This window comes from Drosophila yakuba, chromosome 2L, assembly GCF_016746365.2.
Source record: "Drosophila yakuba strain Tai18E2 chromosome 2L, Prin_Dyak_Tai18E2_2.1, whole genome shotgun sequence".
NCBI classification, from domain to species: domain Eukaryota; kingdom Metazoa; phylum Arthropoda; class Insecta; order Diptera; family Drosophilidae; genus Drosophila; species Drosophila yakuba.
Window position 1 is genome coordinate 9,897,900 of NC_052527.2, and position 18,009 is coordinate 9,915,908.

Here is an 18,009-nt window from a genome sequence, read left to right on the forward strand (position 1 = left end):
CAGAAATTGTTTCCAGCTCTTACTATTATCTGAGTAAGTAAATAAACTCGACTTAGCCCCCGTGTAATTCCGCAAAAAACCACGTCAACTGTCTGAAAAAAAAAAACAGAAAGTAAAGGAGACGAAGAACCACTTGCATAGAGTGAAATGGGCCAGGGTAACAAATCTAATAAGTTAGCCAGCAGAAAAAACAAGCGCAGGAGCAAACAAACTGAGCCGCATTTATCTCAACCGCAAAAAGTCGACCATATTTCATTTTAAATGCAGCACCTGCAGCTAGACGAGCCATGGAAAAAAATGGCGAAATACGCACAAACTTGCTCACATGAAAAATGCTGAAAACGAAATGTCAACGAGGGAAAGTTGAGGACACACAAAAAAATAAAAAGAAAAAGGAGCAGTGGATGTGGATGTGAGTGTGAGTGTGACTGTGGCAGGACGAGGCCAAAAGGCGGCCGACCACAGGAGCGGCAGATGTAATCAACAACATCAGCATAAACTTGGCCGACACACACACACACACACACACAGCCACACGCCCACACACACTGCTCGAAAATCCGTGCAAAAGTTTTGCCCGCCCCCGCAGCTGCAAGAAGGGGGCGTGGCCGGGGCCGGCGCAGAGACCAAAAAGACATATCTAATAACATTAAGTAGTTTGCGCCGTCGTTTGAATTATGGCCACGTTCGCCGATGGCAGCCTGTGCGATGAGTGCTAAGCACCTCCTGCCACCCAATTTGAGCCAAGTTCTAGTTTTTGCGCCAACATTTAATTCGTATGCGTTTGCCGGTTGGCCACTTTGCACTACTTTCGCTTCCTTAGCCTGAAACTTCGGCTGAAACTGAAACTGAATTTTGAAAAATTGTTACCAGGCACGAAAGGTAACCAATGGGGCCCCCAAATGCTCCCTGAAGGTCAACTGGGAGAGCTGAGAAGGTCCCTAGCTCAACATGCTTATGGCGAAAACCAATTTGAAACATGAAATTAGGTGCAAAAGTCACTTGGCAAGCCTTAAACTATGAAAAAGCCGCGTTCGCACAGGAAAGTGGAAAGTTTTCACAAAAAGAATGCAAATATTATAGTTATAGGAAGTTACTTGTATTTAACTTATATATATTGGAATTTAGTTTCAGTTCAATGAACAACAACTATCTTTATAGGTAGGTTTATAAATAATTAAATTTCTGTACCAATCCTAATCATATTCAGAAAATAATTTCAGAAACTAGAGCGCTTTATTTAACAATTTTGAGACAATAGTTCTTTGGATTTTTGAGTATTAGAGCACTTTATCTAACAATTTTAAGACAATAGTTCTTTGGATTTTAGAGTACTTTAGTACAGTACTTTACTAGAACAGATTTTATTTCACTTATTTGTTGTATATAATTATTTATTGGCTTAACAAGAATCCGACTTTAAAACTGAATTTGATAATTTATTATACGTTTCTCCTTTTTCAAAGCAACAGAAGAAACAGATACGAAAATGCCATAACTTTGTATGGTAACTTTCGATGGTAAGGATTTGATTGCCCAGTATGCAGCATTCGGTGTACGTAAATGTCTTAATATAATATGAAATATTTAAAAAATTATATCATATCCTTTATGGCTACCTCGCTTGCCAAAAACAGACGACGAAAGGTCAAAGGTGGGACCGCCTGGAGGCAGCCCTCAACACTCTGTTGAAAACACGAGGAACGTGAAACGCGAAACGAGGAACGAAAATCGAGAAACGAGAAACGTGTGCCGCAAACAACCAACAACCAACAACCAACAACCAACAACACCTGAACAAAGTTGTCTCGACTGGCAGACAACGACGTCGATGACGACGCCAATGGCAAAAGCGAAAAAAGGGTAAACTTTTTGCAGGGAAAACTGGAAAACTTTGCGTTTGCATTTTTTTCATATTGCGTTGAAGATGCGAGCTGAAGAGATACTTTCGTGGCCCACTGTGTGTCTGCATGTCTGCATGTGGCTGGCCTAATTAAAGCGATTGTGGCGTTAATGTAATTGCTCGGAAATGAGTAATGCTCCTGTGGCAACAAATTAGCAGCCCCTTACAGGTAAACAACACCAAGAGTCAGCAGACAAGGACTTGTGTTTGTGATTTATCGGCATTAGGACGACAACAACACGACAACCGAAACCCACGATTCGAATTAATATTTCAGCATCGATAAGCGACTCGATTGCGACTATTACGGACTATGGCTATATGGCATACACAAATGCAGATACGTTTGAGTGTTTATATGTAATCACTTTTAACGTTTGGTTTGCGGCGCCTGTCATTATCATTTTTCATGCTGCCTGGCTCAATTGTGTTTGGTTACTTTGGCAGCTGTGTATACTCGTAGTCATGGACATTCCGCCCTTTTTTCGCCCAATTGTTTGCCCGACTTTCTTTTGCAGGTCTCAGGTTTCCCTCTATTATTACTTATCCGCAATTCAATTTATCATTATTTATGCGTTATGAATTATTTTGATTATATAAGGCCCTTTTCGGATTGGCATTCGCAGATTGCGCTTTTGTTGCCTACTGTTTGCCAGTTGAATATATCGTTTATTTCAGGAAAATGGTTTTATTTTATCATAAATACAATTATTCTATCAGCAGTGTTATGTTTGCATGGAATTTTATATGCAATAAGTATTCAAATAGGAAATGATGTTGTTAATATAAATCAGATGCTTATAAATATGGCATTAAATGTCATTTATAAACAGTGCTCTGTGATTTAATAACTCAATTTATTGCGTTTTATATGGCTTTTCATTTGGTTAGCTTTATTATTATTATTTTGGCATTTATTTCGTTAACTCCGGGATATGCAATATTTATTAAATGCATTTATATTTGTTATATTTCATAATTATGTTTGGTTTCCTTTTCGAGTTTCATTTTATTTTATTAGATTATTATGCTAAACTTGACAGACGATTCATTACATTTATGATGGAAATTTAATTTATATGTGGGTCGCCATAATTCTGTTATTCATATCAACATTTAATTTTCCGGCCATTGTATTTGGCTTGCAATGCACACACATGTCAATCGAAATAATTGAAGGTGGAATTTAAAAGTATCTGCTTTTAGTCGCTGCTTTTCCTTGCATTCTATTATTGATTGATTCGCCTTTGAGTGCTGTTGTTTGCGTTGGGTTTGCATATTTGTATATTTGCAATTGTCACTTGAGCGACGCCGCCGTGCCTGGTGGATACGAGGTTTGCAATTGCAGTTCCAGTTCCAGTTCCTTGGCTGGTGGAGCTCCTTACCTGGTAGACACAGCCAAAGCGACAGGCGCCCAGCGACGTCGCAGTGACAAATGCAGGATTGTTGTGGTCACCTTGATACGGTTGTGATTGTAATTCCATATTACATTTGCACTGTAATTTTTGCATTATTTATTCTGCACGAAACGATACGAATTTGCCTTCGCCGCAGCCAGTTGTGGACCGAATCGAATCAATTATTAACCGCATTCCTTGCACACACAAACATCTCCTCGGGTGGGCGTTAGTCCTAAGTTCTTTAGTTCTTTTGCCAACTCGCCCCTTTCTTGCGTATCGCGTTGCATATTATCTTGAATTTGGTATTATTATTTGCTATTAGCCATTTAAGCTTTAGCGCCACCGATGTGTAGAAAAATGGTAGAAATTCATATGGTTCATAGGCGCGGACGAACTGCAGCTCCCGAGGACGACGGCTGTAGGACGACGGAGTGCCAGCGGACAGGAGGCAGCTGGCATTTAGCAGCCAGCAGGACACGCGCGAACGGGCACAACAAAAAAACACGACTGAGGCCGCCCAACGGCCACCAACGAATAACGAGGCGAAATGCGAAATTGAAAGCGAGCGCCGAGTCCGCAGCCGATGGATATGGGCTCGTCTTTCGAATCGGACTCGTTTCCAGGACTCTTGTGTGTTACAGGATTCAGGTTGAACGAAATTGAAAGCGCCTGGCCGCCGCCCGAAGTGGGTCGCTCGCTCACTCACTCGTCCTCGTCCTAGTCCTAGTCCTCGTCCTGCAATGCAGTCAGGATCGGAGGAGCGGCGGCGGAGCAGGAGCAGCTGAAGCGGGAGCGCCTGAAAGGCATGTAAACAAAGCCAGGACGAAGCTCGGCCAGGTAAGGATGCGGAGCCGAGCCATGACTTGGCCAAGCAGAGACGCCCGAGTCCTGAGAACCGAAGGACTTCCGCTCCCAGCTGAGCGGCGCGCTCTGGCCAAAAGCTCGTTCTCGCACCAAACCGCTCAGCTGTGCGTGGGCGTTGCAAACAGCTGATGCCAGCCAGCGCTCTCTTAGCGACTCCTCTCTTGGCCTAATTCGCTGACATGGCTTAGACACTGGTACAAATTGGGTGCATCCCATTTTTAACACTGCCAATAGTTACTAATTAGAAAAGTTACTAATTAACTAATTAAAAATTATTAATTAAGCAAACTAACTAGGGATCTATCATATATTATTTTCCCAAACTGAGAAAAGACTGAAAAAATAATTACCTATAAATAATACTTTCCCCTTAGAAACAAGGAAATAAGCAGTAAAGTTGCCTATCCTATTTTTCAATATCACATTTTTCAGTGTAAAAGCTCGCCAGCTCTCACACACACACACACACACAACCGCTGCAATCCGCAGTGTGTTATCCTAGCTGACATTGTAAACATGACCAAAATGCATGTTCCCCAAGGTGCCAGCGTATTTGTGTGGGCGAGTGTGCGGGTGTAAAGCCACATTTGACGTCCCAGTGCCACATTCATTTGCATATTTGAGAGCGCTTTCTGGCTTACGCGTGAAGGGAGCGGGACGGCGATAGCAGTGGGAAAGAGAGGGAAAGGAAAGGGATACCGCACACGCTCAAGTCTCATGTGTAAGGCATAGATAAGTTCAACTTAATTAAAGTTTCAGTGGGGGACAGAACGTTGACTGCCTGGTTTTTTGGGGCTCCTTGTTGCATAAATTATGACAATTGGCCATGCGGCTTACAAGATGCACACGAGACCTTGCCAGCTTCGCCTTATCATCATCATCAACCTCCTCGTAATTGCCACACAAGTCGGTTTATTATTTACACACACCCACTTTGTTCATACATAAATCCATGTAAGCTTTTAGTCTTTCTGAATATCTAAAAATTGCGGCTTGCGGAGGTATCGGTCAGGCATTACACAAACTCTATAATCTCGGCTTAATCTAGATTTAATGTTGATTGAATTGTCCTTTGCTGAAGACGTCAACACCCAAATTAATTTCCTTGGATTAAATTGGAGAAGGGATTATCATGTTGTCTGCTACCTCAAAATGTTTCCCCACAACATAAAATCAATTTAAACATCTTCCCGTTGAATGTGCTCCAACATATCTTAAATAGGAATTACTTAATGTTTTTAGCCTTTAATGAACCGCTGATAGTGACATTAGAAGGGGTCTTCCTCGTATTCATCTTCATATTCATACTCGTCTTCATCGCTACTGTCCTCCTTGGAAACGATTTGCTCCAAGAGAGCCCTAAGCTCCTCATCCTGAACAGCCTTGATCTGGGCTAAACTCGTGGACGAAGGTCTCATGTCCCGCAGCTTGGCCCACTCCTCCTCGCGTTGCTTCATCGCGCTCATGACTTTCTGTTGTATCAGAGCCTCGTGCTCCTGGTGGGCCAAACGGATGATCGACTGCACATCCCTCTCGACTTCTGAAGAAAACTCCTGCTGGGTATGATCTACTTCCTCGTTGGCGGCCACATCATTGCTCGAATAGGTGGTAAACATTTTTGAAGAAAAAAAAAGCCGACTGTCTATTTGCAATGGAAAATATTATCCAATGCCATATATTTGAAACAAATTTCACAATGTCTACTTAGTCGTAATCAGTTTTATGTTTGAGTTTTTGGTCACGATCACTGCTGGGGTTCTCCACATATCGCTGTCGCATTTCCCTTTCGTGCTCCTTGGCAGCCGACCTGATGATCTCGTTTTCCCGTCCGCCAGGTGATTTTTCAGGTGATTGGCTGAGCCGACTGCCATTGCGGACTTCCACATAGGCAGCTGGCTCGAAATCCTTACTTGAATGGGAAGCCAGCTTGAATGACTAGAAGTCGAGGGAAAACCAACTCTGCCGATGGCTCGAAATGAAATAAGCTGCCAGCGGACTTGTACTTCTTCATGGGATTGCTCAACTTTATACACATCATTTTCCGTCATAACAAATAAACGGCGGCGGGCAAACCGCAATAAACATAAACAAATGTGCATTTTGTCGAAGCATCAACAAGTTGGTCAGTGCAAGCTTTTCATTATCGAATAGCTATGGAGTGCTTTTGGAAGCCCAAGGTTCTATTATTGGGGTAGGTATCCAGGAAAATGGAGCTCAAAGTGGGACAGTATGTGCTTTCTGGAAAGCTGAGGTCGTAACATTCTGTTTTTGGCCCTTAAAGCTGACTGGCAAAGCTTTTTAGGTTCATGTCTTCATTGTGGTGAGTTTTCGTTGCCATCTGTATTGTTGGGATAGGCTCTGTTTGTAAAGGACTTTAATCCTTTTTGAGTAAAAGGATCAGTTAGATTTAAGGCACCTTTTGAAACGATAGCTTGAAAGAATATGTTAAGTCTTTAAGGTATCCACGGGTATATAAATACCTCTGAATACCTTCAAAGGAATGGAAAAGCATAAAAAAGGATTTAACAACTTAAATTTCTTGAATGACGAAAAACTCCATTATTTCTATTTATAATAATCGGTGGCTTATGCAGGCTAAATGGCTAACGACTTCGCTAATTTAAGCAGGCTGCTTCTATTTATGCCATGTCAAGGACATGCATTAGAGCTGAATTTATTGATTAATAGAGCCGGTGTCAGTGCCGCCACCCCCGCAAACAAGCTTTGGGCTAAATAAATTATGGACTACTGTGCAGTGGTGGTCGGCGACAAGTTCATCACGCGTGGTAACATCGGAATAATGGAAGGTGCCGTTGCGTCCGAGTACCAAAACAAAGCCAGCCCAAAGCCACAGAGTACACCCCATTCAATTAAGGACTCGACATCGACAAGGATTAAAAATTCCATTTATGGAGCAGGTGAAGGCGTAACAAACAATTTAACGTCACGCACTTCGGAACTTTTAATCAAATACCGGGAGTCGAATCAGATACAATTGCTTTTAATTCGTTTGCTGACATTTAAGCAGTAAATAAACTCTAGAATTATTTACTTTAATGAAACGTAGTTTAATAAAATAAAATACTATTTAAAAGAATTGATCATAGGCCGGATTTTGGATGTTATCATTCCTAACTTATGGGTCCTATGTGGGGCTCACTAATTATTACAATTATTCATTTCAAAATTGTTTCAGGCTTAAAACAACTTTTGCATTTCCAACTATCTTTCATTTTTCAAACCCATGTATATGGCGAACTTAAATATTCCTTATGGCCTGACGGCCACATGTCGTATACTTGATTAAGTAAAAGTGTTTTTTTTTTCTAATCCCGAACATGACCAAGAACAACACAACTATGCCCCAAAATCGCACAGCACACATTGGACCAAATAAAGCTGGCGCCAGTCGGAGAAAAAAACGAAGAAGGCGAAAACATAAACCGTAAGAGAAGTAAAAACGAGAAAGCGAAGCTGCTATTTTGTGGGAAATCCCCGGAGGAAAATCCTCGCATTCCCACACAGTCAATCGAATGTGGGTCGTTGCACCGACTTGTTGCACTCACTTTTGTGGCGCTGCCATCGCCCGATGCTTCTGCCGTATCCTGTGGCAGGTGCAGCTGGGAGGCGGCCGGAGTGGGCAGGGGCGTGGCCAGTCCGGGTGCCACCTCCGAGCCGTAGTAATCCGCCACACTGGGCACCAGCAGCACGCCCACCTTGTTGCGGGCCACCTGCTGGGTGGTGCTGCGTCGATGCCGCGCCGGCAACATCATCCGATGGGCCACCAGAGCCATTATCACCAGTCAGTAAAATCAGTGATCGGAAAACACACACACACACACGACACGAATATTCAGATATTTTCGAAATATATTTCCTTTTGCGGAGCGGCACACGCGGAAGGCAAATCAAAGCTGCGTTTGCCTTAAGGAAACGCTCGACGCCAACTGAAAGACACCAAAAAAAAAGTGGAAAAAGAAAAAACAAGCAGCGAACGAAAACGGAAAGCGAAACATTCAACGCACCGGAAAGAGGCGAAAGACGAAAGGAAATGGCCGACAGCGCTCTCGCTCACTCTCTCACACACACACACACACGCGCGCAGGCATTTGTCCTTTTTATAAGCGTGTGTGTAGTGTGTGTGTGTGTGTGTGTGTGTGCCTACTAAACGCCGCATGTTTGATGAGCATTTTGTTGTTGCTCCTTTAACGTTAATATTAATGGCGGAATCACATTGTCTGCCGAGCGTGTCTGTGCGACTCCAAAGTGCGCCTGTGTTGGTGTGGCGACTGTCGTGTCTGCGCGAGTGTGAGTGCGTGTGAGTGGCCGCGTCTGTGTGCGTCAGTTTACCAACACGTGCACGCCACATTTAATAAGCGAAAGCCGAAAAACAAGCAGGAAACATGGCGCAAATGTAATATTTGTTGTTAAAATAAAATGACGAAACGGAAAACAAGTTGGAACATAATAAAGCGCTATATTGAAGCTGGCGACTTCTGTACACCCTTTAAAATTATGAATAGTTATTTATTCCTTGATTAACTGTATTATTATAAGTGCGGTTCATAAATCCACAAAACATATATGTATGAATATATTTCGCTGAGTTATCTATCAGACAAAATGACAGAGCTCCCATAGAGTGTCATTTTTCCCAATTTACCAATTGAAAGGTAATTAAATTTCAGTTAAAGCTTCTGATAAACGTTGAAAGTTCTCTCAAAATTGCGACAAGCAACGTGTGTATCAAGGATCTTGAATCAGGATGCTGAGCAGACTGGGCCGGAGTGGTGGCACCGGCGTGCGCTCCTATGCCAAGGACATTCGCTTTGGAGCTGAGGCGCGCTGCCTGCTCATGCAGGGCGTGAACGTTCTGGCCAACGCGGTGGCCACCACTCTGGGCCCGAAGGGCAGGAACGTGCTCATCGAACAGCTGCTGATATCGCCGCGGATCACCAAGGATGGCGTCACGGTGGCCCACAACGTGCAGCTGAGGAATCGCCGCCAGGATATGGGAGTTCAATTGCTGCGCCAGGCCACCAACAATACCAATAACAAGGTGGGCGATGGCACCACCACGGCCACCATTCTGGCCCGTGGAATAGCCTGCCAGGGAATGCATGTGCTGCGCCAGAGCCAGGTGAACGTGCAACTCCTGCGGGAGGGCATTCTCGAGGGATCGCGGACTGTCTGCAAAGCTCTAGGTGAGATGTCCCAGTCGGTGGATACCATTGGGCAGGTGGAAGCCGTGGCCAAGGTGGCCCTGAATGGAGACGAACGGCTGGCGGAGCTGATTGGTGACGTCATTTTGGAGCTGGGCGAAGACGGCGTCATCCTGCTGAAGGAATCCCACAGTCCCTTCGATGAGGTCAAGATCCAGGAGGGTGTAACCCTCGCCTCTGGCTACTGTTCGCCATTCTTTGCCAAAAAAGGCGGTGCCCTGGAATTGGAGAATTGCTTGCTGCTGCTCACATTGGCCAAGATTGATCAAGTGGAACAGATCCTTCCCGCTCTGGAGTTGGCCAGACTGAAAGAACGTCCCCTTCTGATAGTTGCCAAAAATTTTGGCAGCGATTTGCTTAAGATCTTGGTGCTAAATCATCTGCAAGGTTTAGTTCAGGTCTGTGCAGTGAAGGCGCCCAGTTTTGGTGAGGAGCAGTGCGAGGAAATGGAGGATTTGGCTATTGCTACGGGCGGGCATCTCCTGGAGGACGCCTCCAGGCTGGCCGATCTCAGCGAGGAGGATCTGGGTGAAGTGTTGGAGGCGGTGGTGGACGCCAAGGAAACGCACCTATTGCAACCGATCAATGTGAACGAGGAGCAGGTGCAGTGCCGCATCCAGCACATCCGTGAGCTGATTGAAGAAGCTTTCACCGATGAGGAGCTGGACCGGCTGAAAACTCGACTGGGACGCTTGCAGGGCCACCTGGCCACCATTTTTGTGGGCGGCACCAGTGATCTGGAGGTGAGCGAGCGAAAGGATCGCTTCAACGATGCCCTTCATGCCGTTCGAGTGGCCATAAGTGAAGGTGTGGTTCCCGGAGGAGGCACCGCCTATCTACGCTGTATTCCAGCTCTGGACGAGTTGCCCCCAACCGAGGTAATGGAGCACCAGGTGGGCAGGGAGATTGTGAAGGATGCTCTACGACTGCCCTGCTATACAATCGCCCGCAATGCTGGCGTGGACCCCAATGTGGTTCTAGGTCGCGTTTTGGAGGGTAGTGGCAGCTACGGATATGATGCCGCCGCCGGCGAATTTGAGGATCTCGTGCTCCGTGGCATCGTGGATCCCACCAAAGTTATGCAATCAGCCATGACGGCCGCCGCCGGAATTGCCTCCCTATTGGCCACCACCGAGGTGCTCATTACAAATCAACCCACCAAGGTGAAGATTCCCAAAAATCAGGTTACCCGCGATCTGGCTAAACTTGTGGGAATGTAGTTGGGATAGTGCATTTTGACAACCTAGTAAAAATAAAGCTCTAAATTTTGTGTTGAAAAATAAAATTGGTGCAATGTTCTGGAAGTAAATTATACTTACAAAATAAAATGTTAAATATATTACTATATAATATATTCTTGTGAAAATCTTCAAGGTACTTTAACTCTATTTTAAACATTTCAATGTCACATATATTAGTAATTATATTCCTTTCATGCTGCTCACTTTTGCAGTGTATTTCTTGATTCCCTAACATTTACGACTTGTTTCCTTGTCGAATCCCTAATTAGAACACATATGAGCACGCATGCCACATTCAATAGACCCCCATTTCGACTCCGGATCCGACTCCTTCGCCACCCACAAACATTCAGTCATAACTTGACGTCCTCCGACTCCTGTTTAACTTGACCTTAACCATTTGCTGCGCTTTGTTTGGGCGCCAATGGACAACAAACAAAATGTGAAAGCATTTGTGGCTTGGGTATTTGTTTTTGGGGGGAGGTTTTTAGGGGGGAGGAAATGTCAGCAGGCGCATTCCTATTTATCATGATACTCGTATATATGGGCGTTACATACAGGTTCTATGTGTCGTTTGGGCCAGCATATACAGCGTTGTCATTAACGGTGATTAGGGGCACTTAAGTGCGTCAGTTCGCATCAAGTATACGCCACGATGGACTGGCCAAGTGAAACATCTGTTTGCTAAGGAGGTTGACCTTCCCATACAGGCCGAGCATGCATAATTAAACAGCATGGGATATTTTAGGGTCAGTGTCACAAAGGGTCGTTGTTCGTTTTCGCTGGCCACAAAATTGCAATTATCAATAATGCAAAGCGGGCCCTCTCAAAAGCCAAATCAATACAATTTCACGGATAAGAAAACTAAGAGCTTATTTTTTATGTGCCTGTTTTTCGAGGTGCCTGAGAACTTTGCAACACTTACGATGTTCCGAAAGGTAAACTTACAAAGGAGCTTACTGAGTAGACTTACCTTGACACGAAGATACAGATACAGATACAAATACGTATACGGATACAGCTAAGCATATACATATAGATAGATGGGCGGTTCGATAACGGTGCCTGGGCAGACGCCGTGTCTAGCGGTTCTCGAGAAACCGCAGCATTTTCTTTTCCGCCGCCCGATTCTCGGCCTACGCCTGTGTGCAAAATGATATGGGATTGTGCTGGCTGTGATGGCTTCGATGGCTGCGAAAGAGATGTAGAAAATAGTAATAGCAAAGGTGGCTCCTGCAGTCCTATTCCTAGCTCACGTATGCTCCATTTCATTGTGCCTGCTCCAGTTACAAAATCCAATGGCAAAACAAGCCTGACAAGTTGTCGCCTTTTGTTTTAGCAACGCCACCCGCTCAAAAAGGAAGGAAGCTCTAAGGACAACAGCAGTTCGGCCATGTCTGGCAATACGACAGGGATATATACATATATAAATATATATATATATATAAGTATGACTACATATACCCGATACTACAGCACACCCAGTCGAGGTCCTCGACGATTCCGAGGATTTTCCCGCTTATTCGGCTTTGTTTTTGCCCCGTTGTCTGACAACTTCCGACACTCGCGGTGGCGGCCCATAAATCAAAATGACCCGAAAATTTCCCACCAAAGGAAAGTACACAAAAATATGTTAGACTTGTTTTTATAAAATTAGAACTCCCCTTTAATTATAGCTTAGAACATAGTGTTTTAAGATATTATTGCATTTGTTAGGAAGAATGGCTGTAACAATAAAATTAGAATCACAAAAATTATTAAGGAATATATGATTTATATAAATTTTGGCTGTATTTCGGTAAAAGCAAGACTGTGATAAATTAATTGAATAAAAAAGTAGCATTGCACTAAAATTCATTAGCAAAATTTTTTTTTGCATATTGTTATTAACTTTGCGAAAAAGCTTATTTTCAATGTATTAAAGAACAATTTCGTTGGGAAATTCAAAATATAACGGCTGAAACTCCAATAAGATATTAAATTGAACTGCGAGCAAAGTTCCGAACCATATTTAGCCAAGTTTCCCACCAGCTAGTGGAGAAATGCTTTGGTATTTGAAATATACCAGATTCGAGGGCTTTCCAACGACACTTGTCTGGTCACACAGCCAGTGCTGCAAAACTCATTCGGAGCGATATCAAAGGTTATTTTCGGTTTGGAGATGTTTATATTAGTTTGATAAGAACCAATGGCAAACCTCAGTCCGCTGGTCTACTGGTCGCAGACCAAGCAAACCCTATTACTGAAAGTGGACCTCAAAGATGCCAAGGTATGTGGGCTTGCACTTGCGTAGGTACCATTGCCCAGCAGACTGAAAAATCAATAATGGTAATTGAAATTGTTATTCAGGGCGCCATCGCGGACTTTTCGCCGGTTTCGGTGAATTTCAGTGCCAACGGCCACGGAGCTCGCGGAGTGAATGCCTACAAGTTCGAGCTGCACTTCTACGCCTTGATCGACGACGAGAATGCCACCTTCGTGGTCAGCGACAACAAGATCGAGCTGCAGATCCGCAAACTGGAGCCGGAGTGGTGGCCCCGCCTGGTGGCCACTCCCCAGAAGCCCCACTGGCTCAAGATCGACTTCGACCGCTGGCGCACCGAGGACGACGCCGAGTTGGAGGAGAAGCCCCGCGATGTGCGCCAGGACTACGAGAAGGAGTACGCCGATCTCCAGAAGCGCGAGCTGGGCTACATCAAGGGTTAGAGAGATTGCATGCCATTTGCATTGATTAAGTAATCACAACGCCCATTCATCCCACAGAGAAAACGAAGAAGGTGTACATGATTTTCTACAACCTGGCCATGTTCGTGGGCTACCTGTATATCATGGTGGTAATGGGAGTACTCTACTATCGCGATGGCATCGATAGCATTGCCAAAACCTACGCCAATGTGGGCAACGCCTTCAAGTTTGTCCAGCTGCTGCAGTATCTGGAGGTGATGCACCCCATGTTCGGTTACACCAAGGGCAGTGCAGTGGTGCCCTTCTTCCAGGTGTCCGGACGCAACTTTATCCTGTTTCTCATGATCGACATGGAACCGCGCATGTATGCCAAGCCCGTGGTTTTCTACGTTTTTGTAATATGGTCTCTGGTCGAATTGGTGCGGTGAGTGTGCGGCGACTTTATCGAAATATGGATAAAGGTCTTATCTACTGAACTTTACCCCACTAGATATCCCTACTACTTGGCGCAATTGCTTGGTCGCGAGGTGGGCCTGCTCACCTGGCTGAGGTACACCGTCTGGATACCGCTCTATCCCATGGGCATCCTGTGCGAGGGCATCATCGTGCTACGTAATATTCCCTATATTGAAGAGACGAAACGGTTTACCGTGGAAATGCCTAATTCCTGGAACATCACCTTTGACATGGTTCTCTTCCTGAAAATATACCTAATGCTGCTAATCCTGCCGGGCAGCTACCTAGTTATGTCGCACATGGCCAAGCTAAGGTCCAAAAAGCTCGGCAAGGGACGCGCCAAGCGCCGACAGCACCTTCACGCCGACTAGTCAGCACACTGCCTGGATCAAGCTAGACGTTCGGCAGTATGATTTCCTATTTTTGTTTAGTGTAAGCAAAAGTCCAAAGAAATATCTACATCCACCATTCTTCACATCTTGACGTTCATTAAAATTTTCTATCATAATACAAAAGTAAGTTGTTTCCATTTCATAGTACTTGCTTTGATTCTGCTCGAATTCGATAAAATTGAGTTTAGTTTCAAGAAGTAGTTGGTAATAGGGCAACCTTTTATATGCATTAAGGCTTGCAGTATATGACCAATTAAAATTCTTAGTGATTTGACAGTTTTAGTCAATATTGATAAGTATATATTTATACTTATTGACGCATTTTTGAAGTCGTGTTATTCAATAGAATAAGTAATTGTACGCTCAAGATCTTTAGCACCACCGTAGGCACTCTACCATAGCGACTTATCTTGCTTGTTTATAAAGAAACGTCTCTGCAAAGCAGACAATTAAGTGGAATTCATATGATTTTCGACATACCAAAAGACCCTGCGCACTGAGGGTAAGCATCCTGTCAGGCATTGGCTCTTGTTTCTCCTTTGCCGTTTGATGAGTAATCCAATTTGCACTCGAGGACGATGCACAACTAGCTGCTGATCCACTTGACCCGGAATTGGCTTTGAGTTCCAGCTGCAGCTCACTGGCAGCTCCCAACTTAGTCATTTCTTCAAGAGTGCCTCACATGCAGGGCGTTTATTATTTATGAGAAGTATTACGTGGATACCCGTTGACTATATCCGTACTCCCGTATTTGTTCCGAACATAAATTGAAAGTGGGTGGATAGCCAGCCGGTTGAATAGCGTTTGTGGCTGGCCAAGTGAGCGTGTTGGCACCTCCTTCACATGACTCCAACAAAGTGGAACACTAATGGATTTGACGATAGTGCAGCTGGCAGTTGTCACCTGCAGTTGGCGATATTAATGATACCCGACCGGCCCGCCAATTCGTCCAACAAGCCAGCGAAATTTATCCCCATCAAGTCCCATTTCGCGTGAAATATTCATTGCAATTTGCACTTTCGCGCGGCTCGCATGCACTTGTTTTTTTTTTTCGATTTCTTCTGTTTTTGTGGCTCCCGTATGGAACTGTGCCGACCCGGGGTTAACGCTCAACTAATCACCGGCCGTGGCCAGCTGGGAGCTAATAAAGCTCCGGGAGAAAGGCCTGCTCACTTGCTGATAAATGGGTTTTTGATTAATGCCGAGCGCGATTGATTTTCGGCCACTGAGCGATGTGGAACCAGCGGTTTAGCCACTCGGCCACTCGGTGTCTGAAAAATGTGCGGATTTATCCCATGTGACAGCAGTCCTCGGGTGAGGAGTTGAGGCAGTGCAGGCATCAGCACTGTCCTGCATTCATGATTTAACGCCTTCTGTAGTTTTTCACTCCCTCCATTTTTGGAGCCCCCCTTCGAGGTGGTCATTTATCAAGCGCGCCTCTGGCCGAGCTGCCCACTGGGCAAGGTCAGCAACTCAGCCGCGCGCCCGAAACCAAAAATATGAACAATTGGCCCAGCGCAAATTGCACGCAATCAAAGATAAGTGCGCCTGGTTGCCAGGCGATGGGGGAAATCCAATACCAACCAGTCAGGCGGCATGCGAGCAGGAGGACAGTGGAATAATATTAGAAAGTAAGTAATATTAGATCAACACTTAAAAGCTTTTAATTAAGCAGCGCGTTCGTGCTTAGGAATACATTACGTATACGCCTACGTTGCATTAAGTGCATTCAAACCTTAGGTTAGCATGGGAAATCATTCTTAGAAAATACAATTTTCTACTAAATATGACTGGATTTAGAGGCTCACATACCAAAAAGAAATGCAATCTTGAACTTATTCGCTTTGCTTGTTTTGTAGGCCATCTATAATCCCATGGCTACGGTGTGATTTCCTGTCAATATATAATGAGTGCATCAGTTGGCGGCTGGAGGACAGAGAAGCCGAAGAAAAGGAAACCGCACCCGACCGACTCTGCACTCTGCACTTGTTAATGACCTCTTTGTGTTGGACATCGAAATGCATTTCCGGGCCGGGCCACATGGCACGAAAGTGTGCAATAAAACATTCACTAATTGCAGGACATAACCGCAGCGGGGCTGAAACCACACACACCACTGCAAAGTGCCGAAAGTTCCACGAAGTTTATTGCATTTAAAGAAGCACAACGGATGCAGGATTTCAAATTCACTTCAAGAAACTCACAGGACTGTTTAATTACATGCATAAGCTTATTTTCAGTTAATTAACTCGAGTTGCTGACAGCGTATCATTGCCATCGGAGGATTGAAAAGTAAGCTACATAATCTGCATACATACACACGTTTGAAAGTGGCGAGAAAGCCGGCAATGAAAAGCAATAAAATGCAATGTAATAAAAGCCATGTATAGAACGTGTTTGACCGTGGCCAAGAATCAGCAAATACTATGCCGCACATATACGGAATATATTCACCGTATGCATTTGCAATGATTTGTGTGCTCAAATGGCTGGGGACATCGTCAATGGAGCCACCAAAAGCTGACTCAGAGCCAGCAACAATTTAGCATTTTGCATCCGCTTTCGATTCCAGTTGCTGCTGGTGGCGCCAGGCCAGAAATCCATTGATGGCATCCACACCATCGCATCCCGGGCCCCTTGTGAGCCACACATCCTTACTTTATGGCTACTAAGTAGTTCAACGCCAGGGAATCCCAGCTTGAGTTGTAGCCACTGCGAAAAGAATGTGGAGAATGGAAAATGGTTGGCCTCTAAATCACGTAGCCAAAAGCACTGGCAATGGGCAGCATCGGTTTTATTATAGTTTTCTTCGCAAAGCTCGTGATAAATGAATAGCAGTGGCAAACAGATGTTTGTGATAACTACTCACAGCCAGAACCCAGGACTGGGACTTCAACTTGAAGAGTAAGTTTATGAAAAATGAGCCCAGATGATTATTCAATGGCAGCTACAAAGTGTTGGGGAAGCGGTCAAATGTCAGCACTTACAAACTTATAGAGCGAAAAATAATTCAACTGAACATTCTTACAATCAAAATTGAACTGAATGCCGCACTCAAAGCGAATCACAGTGCTGGATTGCAAAAAGATTGAATTTCTGCCATTCACTTGGCTGTGAAAACGTAATTTGTCATAGCGCGCAGTTGTTCAATAGTAGTAGACTCTAAAGAATTCTTTTAACAATTTTTGGAAGATAAACCCTTTTGATTATATATAATAATTTAATTTATAAGGTTTTTAGTCCTTAAAGATATTTTTTCTAGATGAAAGAATAGTGGAAATGTTTAAGTTTTTAAGTTTAGGGACTTAGCGTTATAAATAAGTGTTTTTAGCTCTGTTGTCTTTTGTCCTATGACCCTCACTCTTTTATTCGACTCGCCCACAAAGTGTTGGCCAGCGGGCAGGCAATGAATCTTCAAAGACGCTCTGCGGAACCACCCAACCACCCAACCACCCACATTGATGGTGGCTTGTGGGTGGTGGGAGGACAAAAGGCCACGCAATCGTGCGGCAAAAAAAGGGCTGACAGAGTAGGGAGCGCAAGTTGGCCAAATGTTTTTCTCTGCCCTTTTGGTTATTACATATATTTTCACTTATATCTGGCTGGCAATTGGCTTGGCTCGCCACTCTGGGCCAGAATCGGCCTATTTGGGGAAAGGGCTCCAGTGGTCGACTCAACTGAGCAACGAAGGCCAGCGCAATTACTGAACTGGATAATTAGAGTTTGAAGAGGAGGCAACGAGGGCTACTTTAAGCATGTGACTGAATAAATATTTAAGAAAGTTTATTGAACGAAAGAGCTCTTTGCCCGTATAAATTGCCAATATTATTGCCCACGAATGCCGAT

The 18,009-nt window shown here is 44.4% G+C and overlaps 5 protein-coding genes across 6 annotated transcripts in view; 2 read left to right on the forward strand and 3 right to left on the reverse strand.

Annotated features, from left to right (window-relative positions):
- Positions 1 to 3,826, reverse strand: part of LOC6527519 (mucin-5AC) — a 39,091-nt gene extending 35,265 nt beyond the window's left edge. The window contains exon 1 of one of the 2 annotated variants that reach the window (XM_015198218.3): positions 3,360 to 3,826. The gene's annotated coding sequence lies outside the window, so the exon portion shown is untranslated. The remainder of the gene's footprint in view (positions 1 to 3,359) is intronic. The other variant, XM_002088573.4, reaches the window with a different exon arrangement.
- Positions 3,827 to 5,396: 1,570 nt separating this feature from the next.
- On the reverse strand, positions 5,397 to 5,915 carry LOC6527515. Its single transcript, XM_002088569.4, has one exon. The coding sequence runs from the start codon at positions 5,781 to 5,783 to the stop codon at positions 5,436 to 5,438; it is 348 nt and encodes a 115-aa protein (XP_002088605.2). The 5' UTR covers positions 5,784 to 5,915; the 3' UTR covers positions 5,397 to 5,435.
- A 423-nt stretch (positions 5,916 to 6,338) lies between these two features.
- On the reverse strand, positions 6,339 to 8,661 carry LOC26534929. Its single transcript, XM_015199078.2, is given in 3 exon segments — positions 6,339 to 7,590; positions 7,592 to 7,688; positions 7,690 to 8,661. Coding segments are annotated over 3 exon segments (435 nt in total). The 5' UTR covers positions 7,962 to 8,661; the 3' UTR covers positions 6,339 to 7,524.
- A 160-nt stretch (positions 8,662 to 8,821) lies between these two features.
- On the forward strand, positions 8,822 to 10,674 carry LOC6527514 (heat shock protein 60A). The gene has a single exon (XM_002088568.3). The coding sequence runs from the start codon at positions 8,933 to 8,935 to the stop codon at positions 10,607 to 10,609; it is 1,677 nt and encodes a 558-aa protein (XP_002088604.1). The 5' UTR covers positions 8,822 to 8,932; the 3' UTR covers positions 10,610 to 10,674.
- A 2,057-nt stretch (positions 10,675 to 12,731) lies between these two features.
- Positions 12,732 to 14,286, forward strand: LOC6527513 (very-long-chain (3R)-3-hydroxyacyl-CoA dehydratase 3). The gene is made up of 4 exons (XM_002088567.4): positions 12,732 to 12,899; positions 12,980 to 13,331; positions 13,394 to 13,739; positions 13,806 to 14,286. The coding sequence occupies exons 1-4, from the start codon at positions 12,819 to 12,821 to the stop codon at positions 14,140 to 14,142; spliced, it is 1,116 nt and encodes a 371-aa protein (XP_002088603.1). The 5' UTR covers positions 12,732 to 12,818; the 3' UTR covers positions 14,143 to 14,286.
- The last annotated feature ends 3,723 nt before the right edge of the window (positions 14,287 to 18,009 follow it).